General features: G+C 39.5%; 1 protein-coding gene across 7 annotated transcripts in view; it reads left to right on the forward strand.

Moving 5' to 3' along the window:
• Nucleotides 1-18,892, forward strand: part of RALGPS1 (Ral GEF with PH domain and SH3 binding motif 1) — a 298,888-nt gene that overhangs the window by 165,901 nt on the left and 114,095 nt on the right. For all 7 annotated transcript variants that reach the window (XM_026657362.2, XM_026657365.2, XM_026657366.1 and 4 more), the window contains exon 10: nucleotides 18,006-18,143. In XM_026657362.2, the coding sequence (XP_026513147.1) occupies nucleotides 18,006-18,143 (138 nt within the window). The remainder of the gene's footprint in view (nucleotides 1-18,005; nucleotides 18,144-18,892) is intronic.

Consider the following 18,892-nt stretch of genomic DNA (forward strand, 5'->3'; position numbering starts at 1 on the left):
TACTATAACCATAGATTTGCCACAGAAGGTTCAGTGGAATAGACCCACAGGCAGCCATAGAAACACAAGCTGAAACAACACGAAGTAGAGAAACTAGAAATGGAGTGATGGAGTGGAAAGAAACTCCACTCCTATAAATCTAAAATAGAGTTAGTCTTCATAAATTCTGAAGCTAGTTTTGAGTTGTGATCTTCCTCAGTAAGGATGTCTCGGAGAGGGAAGCAGGAGTCTTTTTCTGTCCATCTGTATAGTCTGCTCTGCATTGTGAGCAGCATTGCTATTAGATGCCACGGTCCACCATAGTAGAATTTCTTAGAAAAGCTGGATAGCCTTCAAAATATTTTTAGTGAGCATTTATTTTTATAAAGCTGTAAAAGACTCTGGAGTCAGTTCTGACCTGGACTAGTACAGATTTCTTTCACCTTCTGGTTTGCTTTGGTGGTGATAAGCTATAGTGCAAGAGTCACCTCTCCCCATAAGTTATTAAAAATGTGCAAGTAACAAGGTGCTATCTGAAACTGAAAGCAAGTAGCAGCCCATACATTAGATAAATGATATTGAGGAATTGAACAGGAAGTTTCCACTGTGCTGAAAATCAGAGCAATAGCCTTGTGTGCTAGATTGTGTAGCTATGCAAAGTAACAGCTGAAATATAGTAGGGCTGGCATGCAGGCATTCATACAACTCGTCTCTTCCTCCTCGATCGATATACAAGGAGGTTGGATCAGATACCTAGAGGTGCCAATAGCTTCAAGGATTAAAAGAATTTAAGGATTTCTTGACTCAAATTATATGGATTATGTGTGATTGCTGTTATGTTATTTTCTGCCTGTAGTTCTGCTTTATCCTAGGAAAGGCTACAGGAAACAAAGGAAACACAACTATAGTCTCCCTTCCCTGAAAACTTCCAATGACAAAGACTTGTTGCAACTCCTAGAATCAATAGAAAAGGTTTTGTAGGACTGATGTAGATAGCAGGGACATCATTTGTTTATTTAGAATCTGGTATTTATCTCTTCAGGGCTGTGGAGGCCAAAATATATAAAATTAGTGGCAAGTACTGACAAGGAGCCAATCAGGATCATCACAGCATATGGATATAGGAATCTGAAGAATTTTTTTAAAGTTCTTTAAAGACTTGCCTTTTCTTATGAAGAAAATGCATCAAAGAATGGTCACAAGTAAATGAATGTGAAGCTACTGAGAGGTGAAGGCACTTTGCACTTCTCAGCAGGTGCTCCACACCTTGCAGAGTCGTACACTAGAGTAAGTTTCTACAGGACATACCAAACTAAATGTATAGAGTAGAACAGAAGGGACAATTCTGCACATTTCAAACGTATAGTATGCGCCTTAAAAATGTCATAATTTACCAGCAGCTGCCACAGTGACCTCTAAGTTGCCACTGGTATTCCTAGCCTAAATATTAGAAGATTTGTTATCTATGATCTTTTAGAATTACCACATTTTAAAGCATGTAGATAACGAGGGATATGCTATCCAGCTACTGTGGAAAATGCAGTTTAAAGAAATTCCAGTCAGACAGTGCAAAAAGACGAGGACTAATTTCTCTCTCTTTGGCTTGCAGCTTGCATATTTTGGTCACCATGTGACTTAAGACATTGGGGTACTTGAGAGAAATAAAGAACAGATTGACATTTAATCCATGGGTCTAAAACTCTGAGCCACAGAAACAGGTTACAGAAATGGACTCTATTTTCTATAGAAAGCAGGGCAGTTAGGAGATGTGCATATTCGAGCAGATTTTTAAGAGAAAGATTGATATCCCCAGTCTTTTGGTTTCTTGGAGGACTACCAACATTTCACGTTCCTTCTTACCTCTCACTGGCCCAGTGTCTAAGTCTCTTCCTTTTTCAACAAGTGCACATGATTTTTTCACCAGATCATCCTTTCCTCCCCAAGCAGCTGAAGGCCTTTACAAAATACATTTGGGAAGCTAGACAGATTCAGACTGGAAATAAATTGTAAATTTTTGACCGTGAGAATAAATTAACCATTGGAACAGTTTACCAAGGGTTGAGGTGGATTTTCCATCACTGACCATTTTAAAATCAAGATTGGATATTTTTCTAACTGATCTACTGTACGAATAATTTGTGGAAAGTTCTCTGGCCTATGTTATACAGGAGGTCCGACTAGATTATCGCAATGATCCCTTCTGGCCCTGGAAGCTATGAATCTATGAATAATGTAACCCCTTTCTTCCAAATATGGGAGTGTTTTAGGGTGGTGTAGCGGAGGCAGGTATAGTTGGATTGGGAGGAGGAGTTGGGGGAGGGGGGGGATGGATGTTATTAAGTCCTCTTCTGTCTCAGAGAGGGAGTGTGAAAAGTGCACGTGTTGGATGTGATCTTCCAAACACCATCTTGGCTGTGCAGAATTGCACTGTGAGACTGAAAAAGTTGTAAAAATGCACAATAATGAAGAATCATGTGTACCAGACATGTGAACACAAGAAAACTCTTGCAAATTCCCAGCATCTTCTAAAATAGAATAAGCTTGCCAGTCTATCTCCTTCTGGAAAATTATAGCGTAACAAATTTCAGTGAGCCACATGGCTTTTCTTCAATTCCCATTACCACACTTCCCATTACTACTTGTGCTATTATGTAATTCAAGGCTATAAATGACAGTAGTGAGACTTTGGTGTATACTAAAGAGCACATGAGGACATTTAGTCTTCAGGAAAGAATTTACATTTTCCCAGATTGAATTATTACCAATTTTCTATTAAAAGTAGTGGGTTATACTTAGGTCAACTACCAGCAGATTCGTGTAAGCTATCCCAGGTGAGGAATTGTCTTCACTACACATACTTAAAGAGAATGCTAGAACTATATATTAATGCTTGGTGATTACTGCAAACCTACCCCATATCTCTATGAGGCAGGGGGGTTCACTCTATATGTGCTCTATGCAATATATGGTTTCTCCCTCTGTTGGAAAAAAAAGTACTTTTGACTAGCACGGCGGCAGTTTCTGTTAATGGTTGGAATTTATCAAGACAGATTGATATGATAAAACCACAAAAGTGCAGCCACATCAGCCAACTAGCTTAATTTCTGAAACCTTAGAATGCTCTTTCCATGGCACGGTAGGAAAACATGGAAAAAATGTCTTTAATCATAAACGCTCTCAAAAAAGAAAATGGAAAGTTTAATATGGAAATGTGGCAACTTTTTATGCTGCACAAATTATTTTCCTGCCCAGAAGAATTTTCCTTTCTTTGTTATTTGACAGATAAAGCTGTGCTAGGAGCACTAACTCTAGCACCCAAACATAAAACAGCTTAGGAAGATACAGCAAATAAAAACCTCTGTTTAGATGACCTTCCACATACCAGAAGCCATGCTTCAACTGCTATAGAAAAATCAAAACGGGTCCATGCCTTTGACACATTGTAATGGTTGCAGTAGTGATCACTATAGTAAAGAATGCATAATGATTTCCAGCCTACTCCATTTTGAATATTGCATTCTGTGCAAGCTCAGTATATTTTGTATGACTTTTTCTCACGGCACTCATAAAGTCCTCTATCCGCTCCCATTGAAGTTAATGAGAGGTTTGTCATTAATTTGAGTGGGAGCAGAAGGCTGGTCTGTGCTAACTTAGCTGCATGGTTTAAATCAAAATGAGAGGAGGTGCACATTGAATAAGGTGAGATATCTATGGAGACCTTGCATCTTTGATATCACAGCTTCACATAGCAGTGTCTGCCAATCATGCACTGGGATATGGATCCCCAGACTTGGGCATAAAATAATAATATGGCTTCAGAGTAAAATACTTATAAACCTTTTGTGTGGTGGACAGTATACGCTGGGCCATTTGTTAACTTGATAAGTACTGTACTCTAGATATTTGTACATTATTTCAAAACTGGAAGAGTAGATACAAAGTTGCAATGTTTTTGTACTGAGCACTTAAGTACAGTAAATGTTGAAAAGATTGAACATCTTTCTGAAAAGCTGAGGTTAGTTGGGGTGGGGTAGAGGGTGCCAATCCAATCATGGAATCTGCAGTCAGACCCTATGCTTTGGCAGAGATTTGTCGATTTCAGTGAGTCTCTATGAAAGTTCTGAGGGTTGCTGCATAGTTCCCATTGCATGATCAGAACTTTAGCTTACAGATTTCTCAAGGTGATTTCATGCCAGTTTGCCAATTGAAATGCAAGACAGGCCTGTAGATAATTAGAAAGGTGCTGGTACTGTTGTTAGCCAAGCCTGTGTGTTTTGGTTGTTAACAAGTCTCTATAATCTGTATGAAAAAGGGTAACTCATGGGAAGCCAAACAGATTTTCTAGGTTATAGCTGGATACTCAGGTAGTATTTAAGAAACATTTCAACAAATAAAAGGTGATGACAGTTTATTTTTTATTTAATGTTTGTATTTACTGTCATTCTTCTGCTCTAATTGCAGTTCCCTCAGCCTCTCCTCATAAGTCATGTGCTCCAGCCCCCTAATCATTTTTGTTGTCCTCCGCTGGACTCTCTCCAATTTTTCCACATCCTTCTTGTAGTGTGGGGCCCAAAACTGGACACAGTACTGCAGATGAGGCCTCACCAATGCCAAATAGAGGGGAATGATTTGTCCCTCGATCTGGGGGTGGTGGGTTGGGACGAGGGTGACCAGATGTCGCAATTTTATAAGGACAGGCCCGATTTTTGGGTCTTTTTCTTATATAGGCTCCTATTACCCCCCACCCCCGTCCTGATTTTTCACACTTGCTGTCTGGTCACCCTAGTAGGTACAGTATATCCTCTTTATTAATCTGCTACTTTTCCTGTGAAGCAAAGGACAGGCCATTTTCTGATTCCATTACCCTGATTCTCCATGACTCTGCACCTTGTGTTGTCATTTATACCAGTGCAGATTGTGTGTCAAATGCTATCAAATCAGAATGATAGGGCCTGATTGCCAGAGTGGTGTAAAATGGGCTTTAGTATAAAAGAGAATTGGAACCTTAGTGTTTTAATCCCACTTTGCACCGGTTTATATGAATTAGGCCCCATGAGTCTCTCTAAAATATTTCATGGGGTGACTGCATGGTTGCTTTAGCTTCGTAAACTTGTTTTCTCCATTGGTCAAGAAAAATGTCCTCAAAAATCAGACAAACCCAACGGTCGCTTATGCATTTTCTCTTCTCAGCATCTACTGAGTACTTCTTAACCCGATCGCTCTAACTTCTAGATTCAAATGTTTCGTGCAAGTCCTGTCCCTCTTTCTTTACTTTGTTTTCCATCCCCAACCATTTATATTTGCCTGAACAAAAAAATTAGTTTAGTTCTATGAGGGAAGGTTTTATTCTGGAGACTTTTGGGAATGCTATTGCCATCTATTGATTGACATTTTTATTACTATTTGTGTATTTTGTGAGGTTCTAACCATTTTTGCATTCACTTACTGGGAATTATACAGCTCAGATCTTGCTTTCTTAATGTAGATTAGAGTTCTGAGTTTGATATGGTTACTGAATCATTGCAAATTTGTGATTGCAGCGAAAGATATGTTGGAAAAAGCTGTTATTTATAAGGTTGCCTTACGGTCTCATACATTAGAAATACCATGTGTTATTCTTTCCATGGATTCTGCTGATGTACAACTTCCTCAACTGGAACTTTTTACTATATAGTTTCATCATTATATCTCATAGCTAGTGTAATGTTAGAACACTTAACATGTATGGGTTTTAAAGTTAAATTGCTCTTGAAGGAACACGATAGACTAGTAACTTGAGTGTGTGAATGCACATCAGTAGCAACAAGAAGGCCAGAATATGCACACACAGAGCTGCTGTAAGAATTTTCAGAAAGCCTAAACTCCAAATGGATAAAATATTCTTTGGCTGCTAAAGGATCTGTAGCCGTGTTTATCTTGGTAAGAAAATGTCAATAACATGCTATAAGTATTATTTCTGGTAGCTTGTGTATCTGATGTGGGACAGCTGTATAAAAGACGCTAATACTCTACTCATCCCCAACAATCTAACCTTTCAATGTGTACATATTGGCTAATTATAAAGAGTTACATCAAGTGACGTGTATTGTTGTGTAGGAAGATAATTCTTCGACACCATGATTATTTTAGCTCAGTGAGTTAAATTCATTCTTGGTGTAACTCAGTTATAGTCAGTGAAGTTACATCAAGGAGGTATTTGGCTCATGTAATTCAAGTTTATGAACTTCTGAGCTTCTCTATGTGGTTTCCATCCAATTCCGGTTTTGTAATCAAATATTTTACAGAAGCGCCTAACCACAGAATAATTCCCTTGTTTACAACATGAAAAATGAACAGCTGTGTTACTAAAGATAAATGAACACATTATGTTAGAGAAATTAATGCTGCTTATCCATTGTCAGTGGACTATTAAATGTTTCTAGTGACTTTTATGCTATCAATCATTTTAGATTTCATGTGCTACATCTTTTGTTTTATTGGTCTTCAACAAGCTTTTAAAAATCATGTTCTCTTCTGACAGTGCTGTTTAAAGGGGAAGCTGGTAATGGAGTAATGAGATAAATCTCTACAATTAATGTTGTTAGTAGCAGTTAGATACCATATTAAAGCATTATGTAGCTCCTTTCAAGCAAGAGGATCCCAAAGCACTTCAGGGTGTAGCGATCACTCATCTGGCCCTGAAATTCAGTCGCCTCTGCCATGGAACGTGGTCAAACTACTATCATATAGCAGGGGTAGCAAAGAGAGAACTTCTCCAACATAAACCATAGAGACATCACTAGAGAAGCCAGGATACCACACTTAGCAATGGTAAGGACTTAGGTTTTATATGACATACAAGAAGATACCTCCAGTAGCATAGTACCCATTAGTACCATGCTAAAGCATTAGTTCATGATTCTGACAGAGAAGTGTCCAATTGTAACAGTAACTGGGGCTGCAATCTTGTTTTATTTCAATGCTAAAAATACACTTGGTTAGACAACTTGGAAGACATAGATGTTTCAAGAAGTCATTTTGGTGATGTAGCAAATGGCACTGTCCTCTGAGTCAGCACTAAATTAAAAAATAAATGAATATTCCACAAAGGTAATCCTTTCTTTGGGATTCTTGACATATCCCATCTTCTTTGTTTAGTTTTTCAGTTATCTTGGGATGAATTGTGCACGCCATGTAATTGTTAGTCATGGTTTTTAAAATGTAGATTGTATCCTGTCTGCCTTTTATACAGTCTGTCGTATGTAGAGTCTAAATCTGTCTTGTAATGATCAGATAACTTTTTAGAGTAAAATACATGAATTTAAAATGACTTTAAGAAGGTGTGAATACTGTATTTCTCTTTCTTGCTGATGTTGATCCATTGCACAAAGAGCAACAGAAGTATTACTAAACCCTAGGAATCTTTCCTAGCAGTAGCATGAGCCTCAGCAATACCTTATACTCCCTTTGTTGAATTTGTGGTTTATGTTGGGAAGCTTATCACTTTAAAATTAAAGGAACCTGGGTACACTCATCATGGTAGTCATTTTGAGCAAACTACTGTTCTGTGGTTTCATATACTCAAGATTCTGCCTTCTTAGTTTTCATCTCAATAGTGAGGCACATTGTGTTGTGACTAAGTGCAGCCTTTACTGTATACCGTATACTGACATATGGAATTGACTGCATGTTCCTTACTTAGTAGACATCTCTTGGAAACTGTTAGAACTCTTATATTCTTAATTCTTCCAGTCTTACACAGATCTGAAGAAGAACTCTGTGTCAGCTCAAAAGTTTGCCTCTCTCACCAAGAAAAGCTGGTCCAATAACAGATATTACTTCACCTGCTTGTCTCTCTAATACCCTGGGACTGACACAGCTACAATGCTGCATAGAAATCTTATGATATTTTGTGTAGCATGACATTCCACTGTTACTACTTTCTGCTTAATTGAAAGTGACTCATCCTCCAGACTCCCATATTCAAACACCGCAGAGACCACCAGTGCTACAATGAAGTTGTATTTATAGTTGACATATTCTGCTCACTTTCCATTGGGAATGAAGATGGATGAACTTTGAAGGTACTGTAATGGCAGTGTTGGCTAAGGCGCACTATATAAAACACTGCAATTCCAACTCATCTCAGGCCTGATTCTCATGTATACTAATTTACATTTACACACACACATCAAGATTCCTTTACACTGCCAGAAAGGTGGAAAGGGGAGTTAGTGTAAATCAGAATTAGGACCCTTATTCCAAAACATGGATTAAAAAGAGTCACACTGAAGAGTTTTTAATATCTAGTCCTGACTGATTCAGTCTGGTTTCTTTTAAGATTCTTGCCTCAGTTTGTACGGAATTTGTCTATTCCAAATACACATTAACAAGTGAACCTACAGACACATGTAGCGCTAGCACAATTAAATAGATTCCCAGTGTGTTGTCATCTCTACAATAAATGGACTGCCTTTAGAGATGAGAGTATTTGTTTAGTCATTCCTCAGTCTCTCCACTGATAATGTTATTTGGTGCCAACTGTAGCTGTGTCTACACTGCCACTTTCAGTGCTAAAACTTTTGTAGTTCAGGGATGTGAAAAAACACCCCCCTGAGCGACAAAATTTTTAGCGCTGAAAAGCGCCAGTGTAGACAGCGCTTTATGCGGCTCCTGGCGATAAAGCTACCACCACTCGTTCAGGGTGGGGTGCTTTTATCGCCGCGGCAGCACTGTAATGTGGGCAGTGTAGACATACCCTGTGATACTGATTTTTGTGATGTGGATATTTGTCCACTGTGAACTGAACTGAGATCCTCCAACACATTTCATAGGCCACTGAATGACAATCAGATGGCAATGACATCAAATCATATTTACTTCAACTTTAAATGTTTGGATATATTTATACAGCAAAGATTCCATTTTCATACTTTAAATTAAAATCCCTTGTCCTGTGAAGAAAAGACCTTTAAAATCAAGCATAATTCACAAGACCTGTTCTTTTCTTGGGAGTGCCAGGGTATAACGAAGTGCCTCACAGGTACACAGAAGAAAATGGGGAGGCAAGAGCGGTACACAGCTGTTTTCAGCTCTGACATCTTTGCCAGTTTGTACAGAATGTGCAAAAATATTGCTTTGCGGAGCAGTAGTTTCAATGCTTCTAAACAACCTCTTCTGCCACCACTTGTCATTGCCTCAGTGGGATTAGCTGGGTTTTCACGAATGGCTAGTAAGTGAGCAGAAAGAGTGTTCCTGGCTATATTTTGGGCTTGATTTGGCAATGTGACTTTAAGTTTACCATAAATCCAAACCACTTGTGTTTCTTTGGTAACTATCATGTTGCACAGTATTAAAATACATTACACAGGCTGCTAAACTCCACTGGTGAGAAAAAAGAATAAACTTGTCAGTAATCCTGTAAGGGCCTGAAATGCTTGGACTCCCTATATACAAATTACACCTTACATTTTGTTACGCTACCTTCAAGACAGTTTTAATGGGGGGGAGGGAGATTAATCTAACCCAGCCCCACTCTGATCAGAAATCTGAGGTCAACGAGTTATTTCTCCACATGGAGCAGTTAACAGGAGTCCCCTCTCTTTTTTACCTGCTGTGAGCCTGAAAAACACAAAGGCAATATATTTGTCAGCTCTGGATTCCCAAATGCCCTTTATGAGCTCATCCTGAAGTATGCTAACATGATCAAATGCAGGCAGGGGAGCTTTGCTGCATGACCTACTCACAGCTAATTGTTAATCTAACTGGGTGGTTGCCGAAGTGACCTACTTCAAATGAAAACAAGATAAAAGACTCATTGGGCTGAGGATCCCTTCCACAAATATTCTGTTTTACAACCTCCTCTTTCTAAGTCAGTTCTTCAATTTAACAGCACAGTGTACAGTTTTCTGTCTGGAACAAGAACAGGACCAAAAACTTAAATGTACATGGCCTAAACATAAACATTAGTAGCAATGAAATTGTGATCACAAGCTTTATATGTTTCTGGTTTACTGCAGTGAAAATTAGCATGAGAAATTAATCTTGTGCGACTTGAACCATACTATAATATTATGTTATAGTACTGAGTATTACAATATTCAGTCAGCCTTTGTTCATGTGCCCCCTTCTTAGTTTTGATGCTACATATGGTAAACTACTCTATTTTTAATTTGAAATAATTGTACATATTAAATATTCTCTCCTATCCTTCATACTAATTATTTTTCAGTATTTCTTCCAAGATATTAGTGAATTTTATAGGTTTGAAGAACTTAAATGTATGCTCTCTATGTTTGAGAAAAAGTATCTGAGGGCTTTTATTGCTCCATAAGAAGTGAAGAATATTCAGCCATAGTAATTATTGTAGAATCAGGAGTTTAGATCTAGTAGCACATAGTACATACTGTCTGCTGAATTTTTTTTTTTTTAAATATACAATCTTAATATTTGATGGAATAAAAGTGAATGTGGACTGTTTTTTTTGAGTTTCTCTACTATCAGCAGAAAACCTGGGTTCTGACAACTCCAACATTATCAGCATGACCTTCCAGTGTTTGTGTTCAGAAATGCTATAATGAAATCAAAGACCTTTCAGCTGAGTACTTTGGCATTGGGATTGTTCAAGGCTCACATAGGGAAAATCTCCTGCTGGTTTTATGTTGAGATCAGTAGGTTCAAAGCATCCAATTGGCTGGAAAATCATTTTACTCTGTGAGAATGGCAAGTTCGCCCGGTTTGTCCAGAGGACTTGAGCACTCATAGCTCTCTGTTTTAAAAACTTACCATCAGTGCTGCAGAAATTATCATGATTAATTGATTATGCTCCCTCATCCAAACATATAAGCATTTAGCCCTGTTTTTCACCCTTCAGCAAACTGGTTTCACAATAGCCTTGACAGTTTGGTGTTTCAGGTATTTTATTCATATTATTACAGAGAAGAGCAACATGACAAAGGTGGAAGCCACACCTCTACCTTTCCCTCCCATCTAAACTCCTCTAGGTAACATTTAACTGAGTTTAGCCTCTTCCAAAGCTTTACTAGATACCAAAGTCTCTCAAAACTTTCTGAGAAGGGCCAATCCTTATATTCTGAATTGTCCAATACATTCTCCTCCCGTTCAGTGAAAAAACATTTGGATTCCCTACAGTTGGCCATATCTCCTCGTTGATTTTTTTCTACTACTGTCAGATTCACTTTGATTCAATCCTACAATACAGAAAAAGATGTCAGCTGTACTAACACTCTATGATGGAACAACTGAATAAATACATTCATCCATTTAGTGAGCCGCCTTTGAATCGAGAATGGAAATTTCACCTATGCCTCTGCACTTTCTTCAATGATGACCCCCTACAAATGGAATGCCCGCCGTGAACTGATCTGTAAGGCACCACCCTTTCTTTCAAATGCCTGCACAAGTCCTGCTTCAGCCACAATGTCTGAGGGGTAGCTGGGTAAAGTCAGTACTTATGTATTTATGTCAATATAAGACTGACAAAAATAGTGAATGTATATAAAAATTGTATACATCATCTTTTCCTCCACCTGTTATATATCGCTTGTCTTTAGCTTGCAATCCCTTACAGGTATAGGCGCCGGAAAAAATTGGTGGATGCTGAGCACCCCGTGGCCCCGCCCCGCCCCCCTGCTCCAACTCACCTCTGCCGCGAGCGCGCCGCCGCATCCTGCTTCTCCTCCCTCCCAGCCCTTGCGCCGTGACACAGCTGATTCATGGGGCAGGGAGGAGGGGGACCGCCGGGTGTTGGGGGAAGAGGCGGGGCCGGGGCGGGGATTTGGGGAAGGGATCTAATGGGGCAGGGAGGGGGTGGAGTTAGGGAGGGGACTTTGGGGATGGGGTGTAGTCGGGGCGGGGGGTGCGGGCACCCACCGGCGCCGGAGAAAGTTGGTGCCGCTGCTTACAGGTAGATACATTCCCTGTCCCAGTATTTGTACTGATTGTTGCCTCTGGATGCTACTATAATACAAATATTAAATAAAATAAAATGACAGGCACGTTATTATTAAAATATTAATCTACACCTGCCTAATCCTTTCCCCCATAAAACTGTGGTTTTGCTTGTTGAATCACAAACATAATGAGTATTGCTGCTAGCACATATGAAAAAAAACAGCCTCAGCATAACTTGCTACAAGTCTGTTTTGCACTAAGCAAATATTATCTAAACTGGTTTCTACCTTTTAAATACACAGCATCCCGTTGACTCTGATCTGCAAATATTATTATTATTGACTTTTTGATGTCAAAAGTTTCACTAATCGTCGTTTTATAGGCATGGGTTTGTATCCATTTCTAACCATTATTAATCGTGCTGGGTTTTATGCTGTATGTGTAAATTACATACAAAAATGTGTTCAAATTTGTATAGGTTGTAAAGTCATGAACTTGAAAGTTAGGAAATGCTACTATTATGGTTGTCTATGCAACTTTAATTCTCCCCCCTTGTGCTTCCAACCTGTGTGACAAGTCTCACTCAGGCTGAGGTTCTATGGGAAAAATAGGTTTCAGAGTAGCAGCCGTGTTAGTCTGTATCCGCAAAAAGAACAGGAGTACTTGTGGCACCTTAGAGACTAACAAATTTATTAGAGCATAAGCTTTCGTGGGCTACAACCCACTTCTTCGGATGCATATAGAGTGAAACATTGAGGAGATATATATACACACATACAGAGAGCATGAACAGGTGGGAGTTGTCTTACCAACTCTGAGAGGCCAATTAAGTAAGAGAATTGTGCCCAGGCCTGGAGGGTGTCTAGTCTGAGAAAAACTTACTGAAGCATCTCTGAGGGTGAGATTATCTGTATTTAGTTTGATTAGGCATAGATTTGCGCATTTTATTTTATTTTGCTTGTAACTTACTTTGTTCTGTCTGTTACTACTTTGAACCACTTAAATCCTACTGTCTGTATTTAATAAAATCACTTTTTATTTAGTAATTTACTCAGAGTATGTATTAATACCTGGGGGAGCAAACAGCTGTGCATATCTCTCTATCAGTGTTATAGAGGGCGAACAATTTATGAGTTTGCCCTGCATAAGCTTTATGCAGGGTAAAACGGATTTATCTGGGTTTAGACCCCATTGGGAGTTGGGCATCTGAGTGCTAAAGACAAGCACACTCCTGTGAGCTGTTTTTGGGTAAACTTGCAGTTTTGGGACAAGTGATTCAGACCCTGAGTCTGCGTTGGAGCCAGACAGGAGTGTCTGGCTCAGCAAGACAGGGTGCTGGAGCCCTAAGCTGGCAGGGAAAATAGAAGCAGGGGTAGTCTTTGCACATTAGGTGGCAGCTCCCAATGGGGTTTCTGTGATCCAACACGTCACAGTGCTGAAGTGAAAAAACAGATTGACAGAGCCAGACGAGTACCCAGAAGTCACCTCCTACAAGACAGGGCCAACAAAGAAAATAACAGAACACCATTAGCTGTCACCTTCAGCCCCCAACTAAAACCTCTCCAGCGCATCATCAGAGATCTACAACCTATCCTGAAAGATGATCCTTCACTCTCACAGATCTTGGGAGACAGACCTGTCCTCGCTTACAGACAGCCCCCCAACCTAAAGCAAATACTCACCAGCAACCACACATCACTGAACAAAAACACTGACCCTGGAACCTATCCTTGTAACAAAGCCCGATGCCAACTCTGTCCACATATCTATTCAAGTGACACCATCATAGGGCCTAATCACATCAGCCATACCATCAGGGGCTCGTTCACCTGCACATCTACCAATGTGATATATGCCATCATGTGCCAGCAATGCCCCTCTGCCATGTACATTGGCCAAACCGGACAGTCTCTACGCAAAAGAATTAATGGACACAAATCTGACATCAGGAATCATAATATTCAAAAACCAGTGGGAGAACACTTTAACCTGTCTGGCCATTCTATGACAGACCTGCGGGTGGCTATCTTAAAACAGAAAAACTTCAAAAACAGGCTCCAACGAGAGACTGCTGAGCTGGAATTGATATGCAAACTAGACACAATCAACTCAGGGTTAAACAGGGATTGGGAATGGCTGAGCCATTACAAACATTGAATCTATCTCCTCTTGTAAGTACTCTCACGCTTGCTTCTTATCAAACTGTCTGTACTGGGCTATCTTGATTATCACTTCAAAAGTTTTTTCTCTCTTACTTAATTGGCCTCTCAGAGTTGGTAAGACAACTCCCACCTGTTCATGCTCTCTGTATGTGTGTATATATATCTCCTCAATGTTTCACTCTATATGCATCCGAAGAAGTGGGTTGTAGCCCACGAAAGCTTATGCTCTAATAAATTTGTTAGTCTCTAAGGTGCCACAAGTACTCCTGTTCTTTTTATGGGAAAAATAGTATTTCATCATGTAATTAAAGATTATGTCCTAGTGTATACTAACAAAAAGGCAGAATTAAGGTGGCATGGAGGTACTAGATTAAAAAACGGTAGAATGAAGGTGATGTAACTTTAGTCTGGAAAATTATGCAAAAAAATAGTTGAAGAGGAAGTAAGGATGTCTTAGTCATGAGCAAAAAATAGATGTGATGGTTTCAGGTGGTGAATGGAATATTTGATTTTGAGGATTGTAGGAATGGCCAGTGTTAATTCATTTTCAGAATGAAGAGGATTCTTATCAGGCCTTACCAGACAAACAATATCACAGTTTTCACCGAAGAAGGAATGGTTTTAAACCTAGAATTTGGTTTTGGGAAAACCTAACTGCACAGATTGTTTCACTCTCTGTACTGCCTGTGTTGTCACAGGCATCCAGAATGTTCCTTTCCCACCCTGAAAAATGGACACAAGTGCCATTCCAGACCAACTCCACTGCCATTATCCCTCTGGGCCAATGTAAAACAATATTCTGTGGGCTTGTCCACTAGAAGAGCATGTGTACTGATTAATAGAAATTGGGGAACAGATGATGATACTGAGGGTTAATGCTGTGAAGAAGTCTTCTGCTATCTCACTGCATAACTCTTCATTCGTTTGGAGATAAGAGACTGGGATGGAATAGAGAGGGTACAACTGACTTTAAATTTTGTTTTTTAGCTGTCCATTATTGGACAGTCTTTGTCTCCATAAAGTCCGGAACTTCTAGAAATTCCAGAGTTGCAGCAGTTTTGTTTTTTAGTGCTTTTAGAGGAAATAATTTGCTTCCTACCTGATTCACAAGTACATTTGCTGTTGAACATTTAGTGAAGCATTTCAGAAAATATATCTGAATTTCACAGCCATTAGTTCCCCAAGAAGGCAATAATAAATGGACAGAGAACAGGTTATGGTGTATTACCAATAGAGTCCCTTATTTTAAAAGGGATGAATTTGAGGGTCCTTGATTGTATTCATTTATTCAGGTTTGTGCCTGGCTGCTGCAGAGGCATGCAAGAGGGAAAGGAGCAAGGAGCTTGCCTTACACAATGGCTGTCCTGCAGCAGTCAGAGGGACTGCTGCTCCCTCAGAGTACCCCTGGGGAAAGGACACCCTAAAGTTGACAAGAAAAAGGCAAGGCCATGACCCCTCCGCAATCATCAGTGCCACATTGGTCATCAGAATTAACCACGCTTGCGGTGGAGCAGATGGCACACTCCCTTAAAGTGTGAAGCCATGTACACCAGAGAGCAGAGGGGCTTCTCAACAAAATCCTCAATTAATTATTCACCTGTCACCATAGTTTCTGGAAAAGTTACATAATTGAAACAATAAATCAAAGTATACTGCAGTATCTGGATCACACAGCCGCAGCACCACTGTGTGCCTTACACTATGCTTTAACACACAAAATCTTGGGTTCTGCTGAAGTGAGCTTCCAAGCCAAAGGCCTGTCCCCTTGCCTTCATTGTTCTCCAATCCTCAAATCTAAGATTTAACAGACACTTTTCCTTCATTAACCCTCCTTGTCTTCATCTGCTCCATATTGACCAAATTTTGTTATGGTTTTGTGATGTTTATAGCTGTCTGCTTAGACCTACCAAATTCCTTTCATTGGGTTTGAACTGAGGTTTCCGAAGCTGGAAGACTGACGCTGTAGCGTTCTTACCTTCCTCTGGTATCAGTATATGTAATTTGTGCCTATTTACATTTCAAGTGCTTTGTGGTCTTACTGAACTCTGTGCTGCATATGGAGCTGCTTTAATTATTCCCAGAGAAGTTGGGTGTGTGTGTTTCTATTTACAGTTATGAGAGATATGCGATTTCTTTGACCTATTAATGACTTTCAGGAAAATGCTGTATATTGGCAGTAATTAAAATTAACATTTGTTGAATTTATTTTCTTCTTATCTCCAATGTTATTGGAACTGATGTGTTACTCCGAATTGGCTTATCTGCCAAGTGTGTTTAGCAAGGCTTTGTAATGCTATCATATGAGACTGAATATAGTTATGGATATATTGCATAAGGCCCTGCTATCACGTGTAAGATACGAACTCTGTAGATCACAATTTGATTTCATCAGATCTGTCTGAAGCACATCTATAATATCTATCTATAAGAATAGAGATCAGACTGCAACATTCTGCTCCTGGGTGCATATACCGCTCTACCTGTGGCATCAGTCTGAGCTGCCTATGTCTATCAAAGAGCAGCATTTGGCCCAGTCGATAAAATGCTTTAGGACCCGTTTGGATGAAAAGCATCACAGAAATATGAATAATTATAATTTTTGGTAATAAAATTATCAAATTTCTGTGCTCATTGAAAACCCGCAGGACCTTAGCATAGCAATGTCAGGTGCTGTTTTCCGGTAAATATAGAAATTCATCAGTTAACACTAGACCACTTTATTTAAGAACATAAGAACAACCTCAAAATATAAGAATGGCCATACTGTGTCAGACCAATCTAGCCCAGTCTTCCGATAGTGGCCAATGTGTTACTAACCCTTAGAGATAACCAACCCTTAGGCCCAACCAAAGATTTGCGATAATGTGCAAATTTGAAGAGCAGTATTTTCATTGAAGTCGAGGATTTTTCATTCTTCGGGATCATGCAGTATCAGGCCCTTAGTAACTTGCCAAATGCATGGAGATAATTCCATAGTATTTTCTAGGGTGAACACAACATTTAAAAAAAAAAACAATGAGGAGTCCTTGTGGCACATTAGAGACTAACAAATTTATTAGGGCATAAGCTTTCGAGGGCTAGAACTCACTTCATCAGATGCATGAAGTGAAAAATACAGGAGCGGGTATAAATACATGAAAGGATGGGGGTGCTTTATCAAGTGTGAGGTCAGTCTAACGAGATCAATCAATTAACAGCAGGATACCAAGGGAGGAAAAATAACTATTGAAGTGGTGAGAGTGTGGCCCATTACAGACAGTTGACAAGAAGGTGTGAGTAACAGTAGGGAGAAATTAGTGTTGGGGAAATTAGGTTTAGGTTTTGTAATGACCCAACCACTCCCAGTCTTTATTCAGGCCTAATCTGATGGTATCCAGTTTGCAAATTAATTCCAGTTCTGCAGCTGCACGTTGGAGTCTGGTTTTCGAAGTTTTTTGTTGAAGAATTGCCACTTTTAGGTCTGTTATTGAGTGACCAGAGAGACTGAAGTGTTCTCCTACTGGTTTTTGAATGTTATGATTCCTGATGTCAGATTTGTGTCCATTTATTCTTTTGCGTAGAGACTGTCCGGTTTAGCCAATGTACATGGCAGAGGGGCTTTGCTGGCACATGATGGCATATATCACATTGGTAGGTGCCACAAGGACTCCTCGTTGTTTTTGCTGATACAGACTAACCCGGCTACCATTCTGAAACCTGACAACATTTTAATGAAGTGTATACCCTGAAGTTTGGCCTGTTCTGTACATTCTTCCTTGTAAGTGTACATTGTCCAAAGTTTTCTATGTTCTTGTAAAAGTCCATATTTTACTTTTTTGATTATGCAAAACTCAAGCTATTTGCTGTTAATAATCTCCCCATTTGTTCAATGGGAAAGGCACAGGTGGGTTGCTGGTGGTTCCTGGATGTTCTGTTTGTTGGTACTTAGATGACTATTTCTTTATAAAACACTTGATTAATCTTTAATTTCAGGAATATATCTCTTGGATTTAATCTACATCGATTCTGCATATCCTGCATCTGGCAGCATCATGGAGAATGAACAAAGATCCAATCAAATGAACAATATCCTCCGAATAATAGCTGATTTGCAAGTCTCCTGTAGCTATGGTTGGTAATTTTTGTCTTGTTGGTATTGTAAAGTTTTCATTCATATTAATATAATAAATCATTAGGAGATGTCTGCCTCATATGAAGAGGGACATGAGGATAATGTAAGTCAACAGAGTGATGCACTACTAAACTGCTTTATTTCCTTTTCTGTATAACTTCAGTTTTAATACCAAATTAGGCAGTTGAATCATAATATGTGTTCTCTGTTAATGGAACTAGTGTGCAAGCTTTGTTAGAACAGTGTGTTCCATATGCAGGCTAAAACTTAAGTATTTAGTGAACCAGGGCTCTTGCATTTGGATTTTACTAGACTGACACTGTGGTTGATTTTTTTTTTTTAATTTTTATTTTATTTTAATTCTTTTTCTTTGTTTTTGCTTTATTATTGTTCGGATGAGGGAAGTAGGATGTTTCACTGGGACCATTTCTTGCCTGGATGAACTGGAGTCCCCGCTCCTCATGGAATCAAGCGACTCTCCATACCAAGACCCGATCTCCAGACCACCACTATCTTCCGGTACCGCAGGACTCTCCACCCTTTTCTGTGGGTGTTCCTCTGGTGAACAATATTGAGGAGGATGAAGAAGACTTCCAGTCAGTCTGTTCTATTTTTGTTCAGGTTCTCTGATATATTCTTTCAGGAACCCATTCTTTGACAGTCACAGGGCAGATTATGCTTGTCAACAAGGGTGGGGGAAACCAACCCTGCAGTCCACCCCCCCCACTCCTTTATGCCACCCCCAACG

Source organism: Terrapene carolina, unplaced genomic scaffold (assembly GCF_002925995.2).
Source record: "Terrapene carolina triunguis isolate 2854851 unplaced genomic scaffold, T_m_triunguis-2.0 Scaffold238, whole genome shotgun sequence".
Lineage (NCBI taxonomy): Eukaryota > Metazoa > Chordata > Testudines > Emydidae > Terrapene > Terrapene triunguis.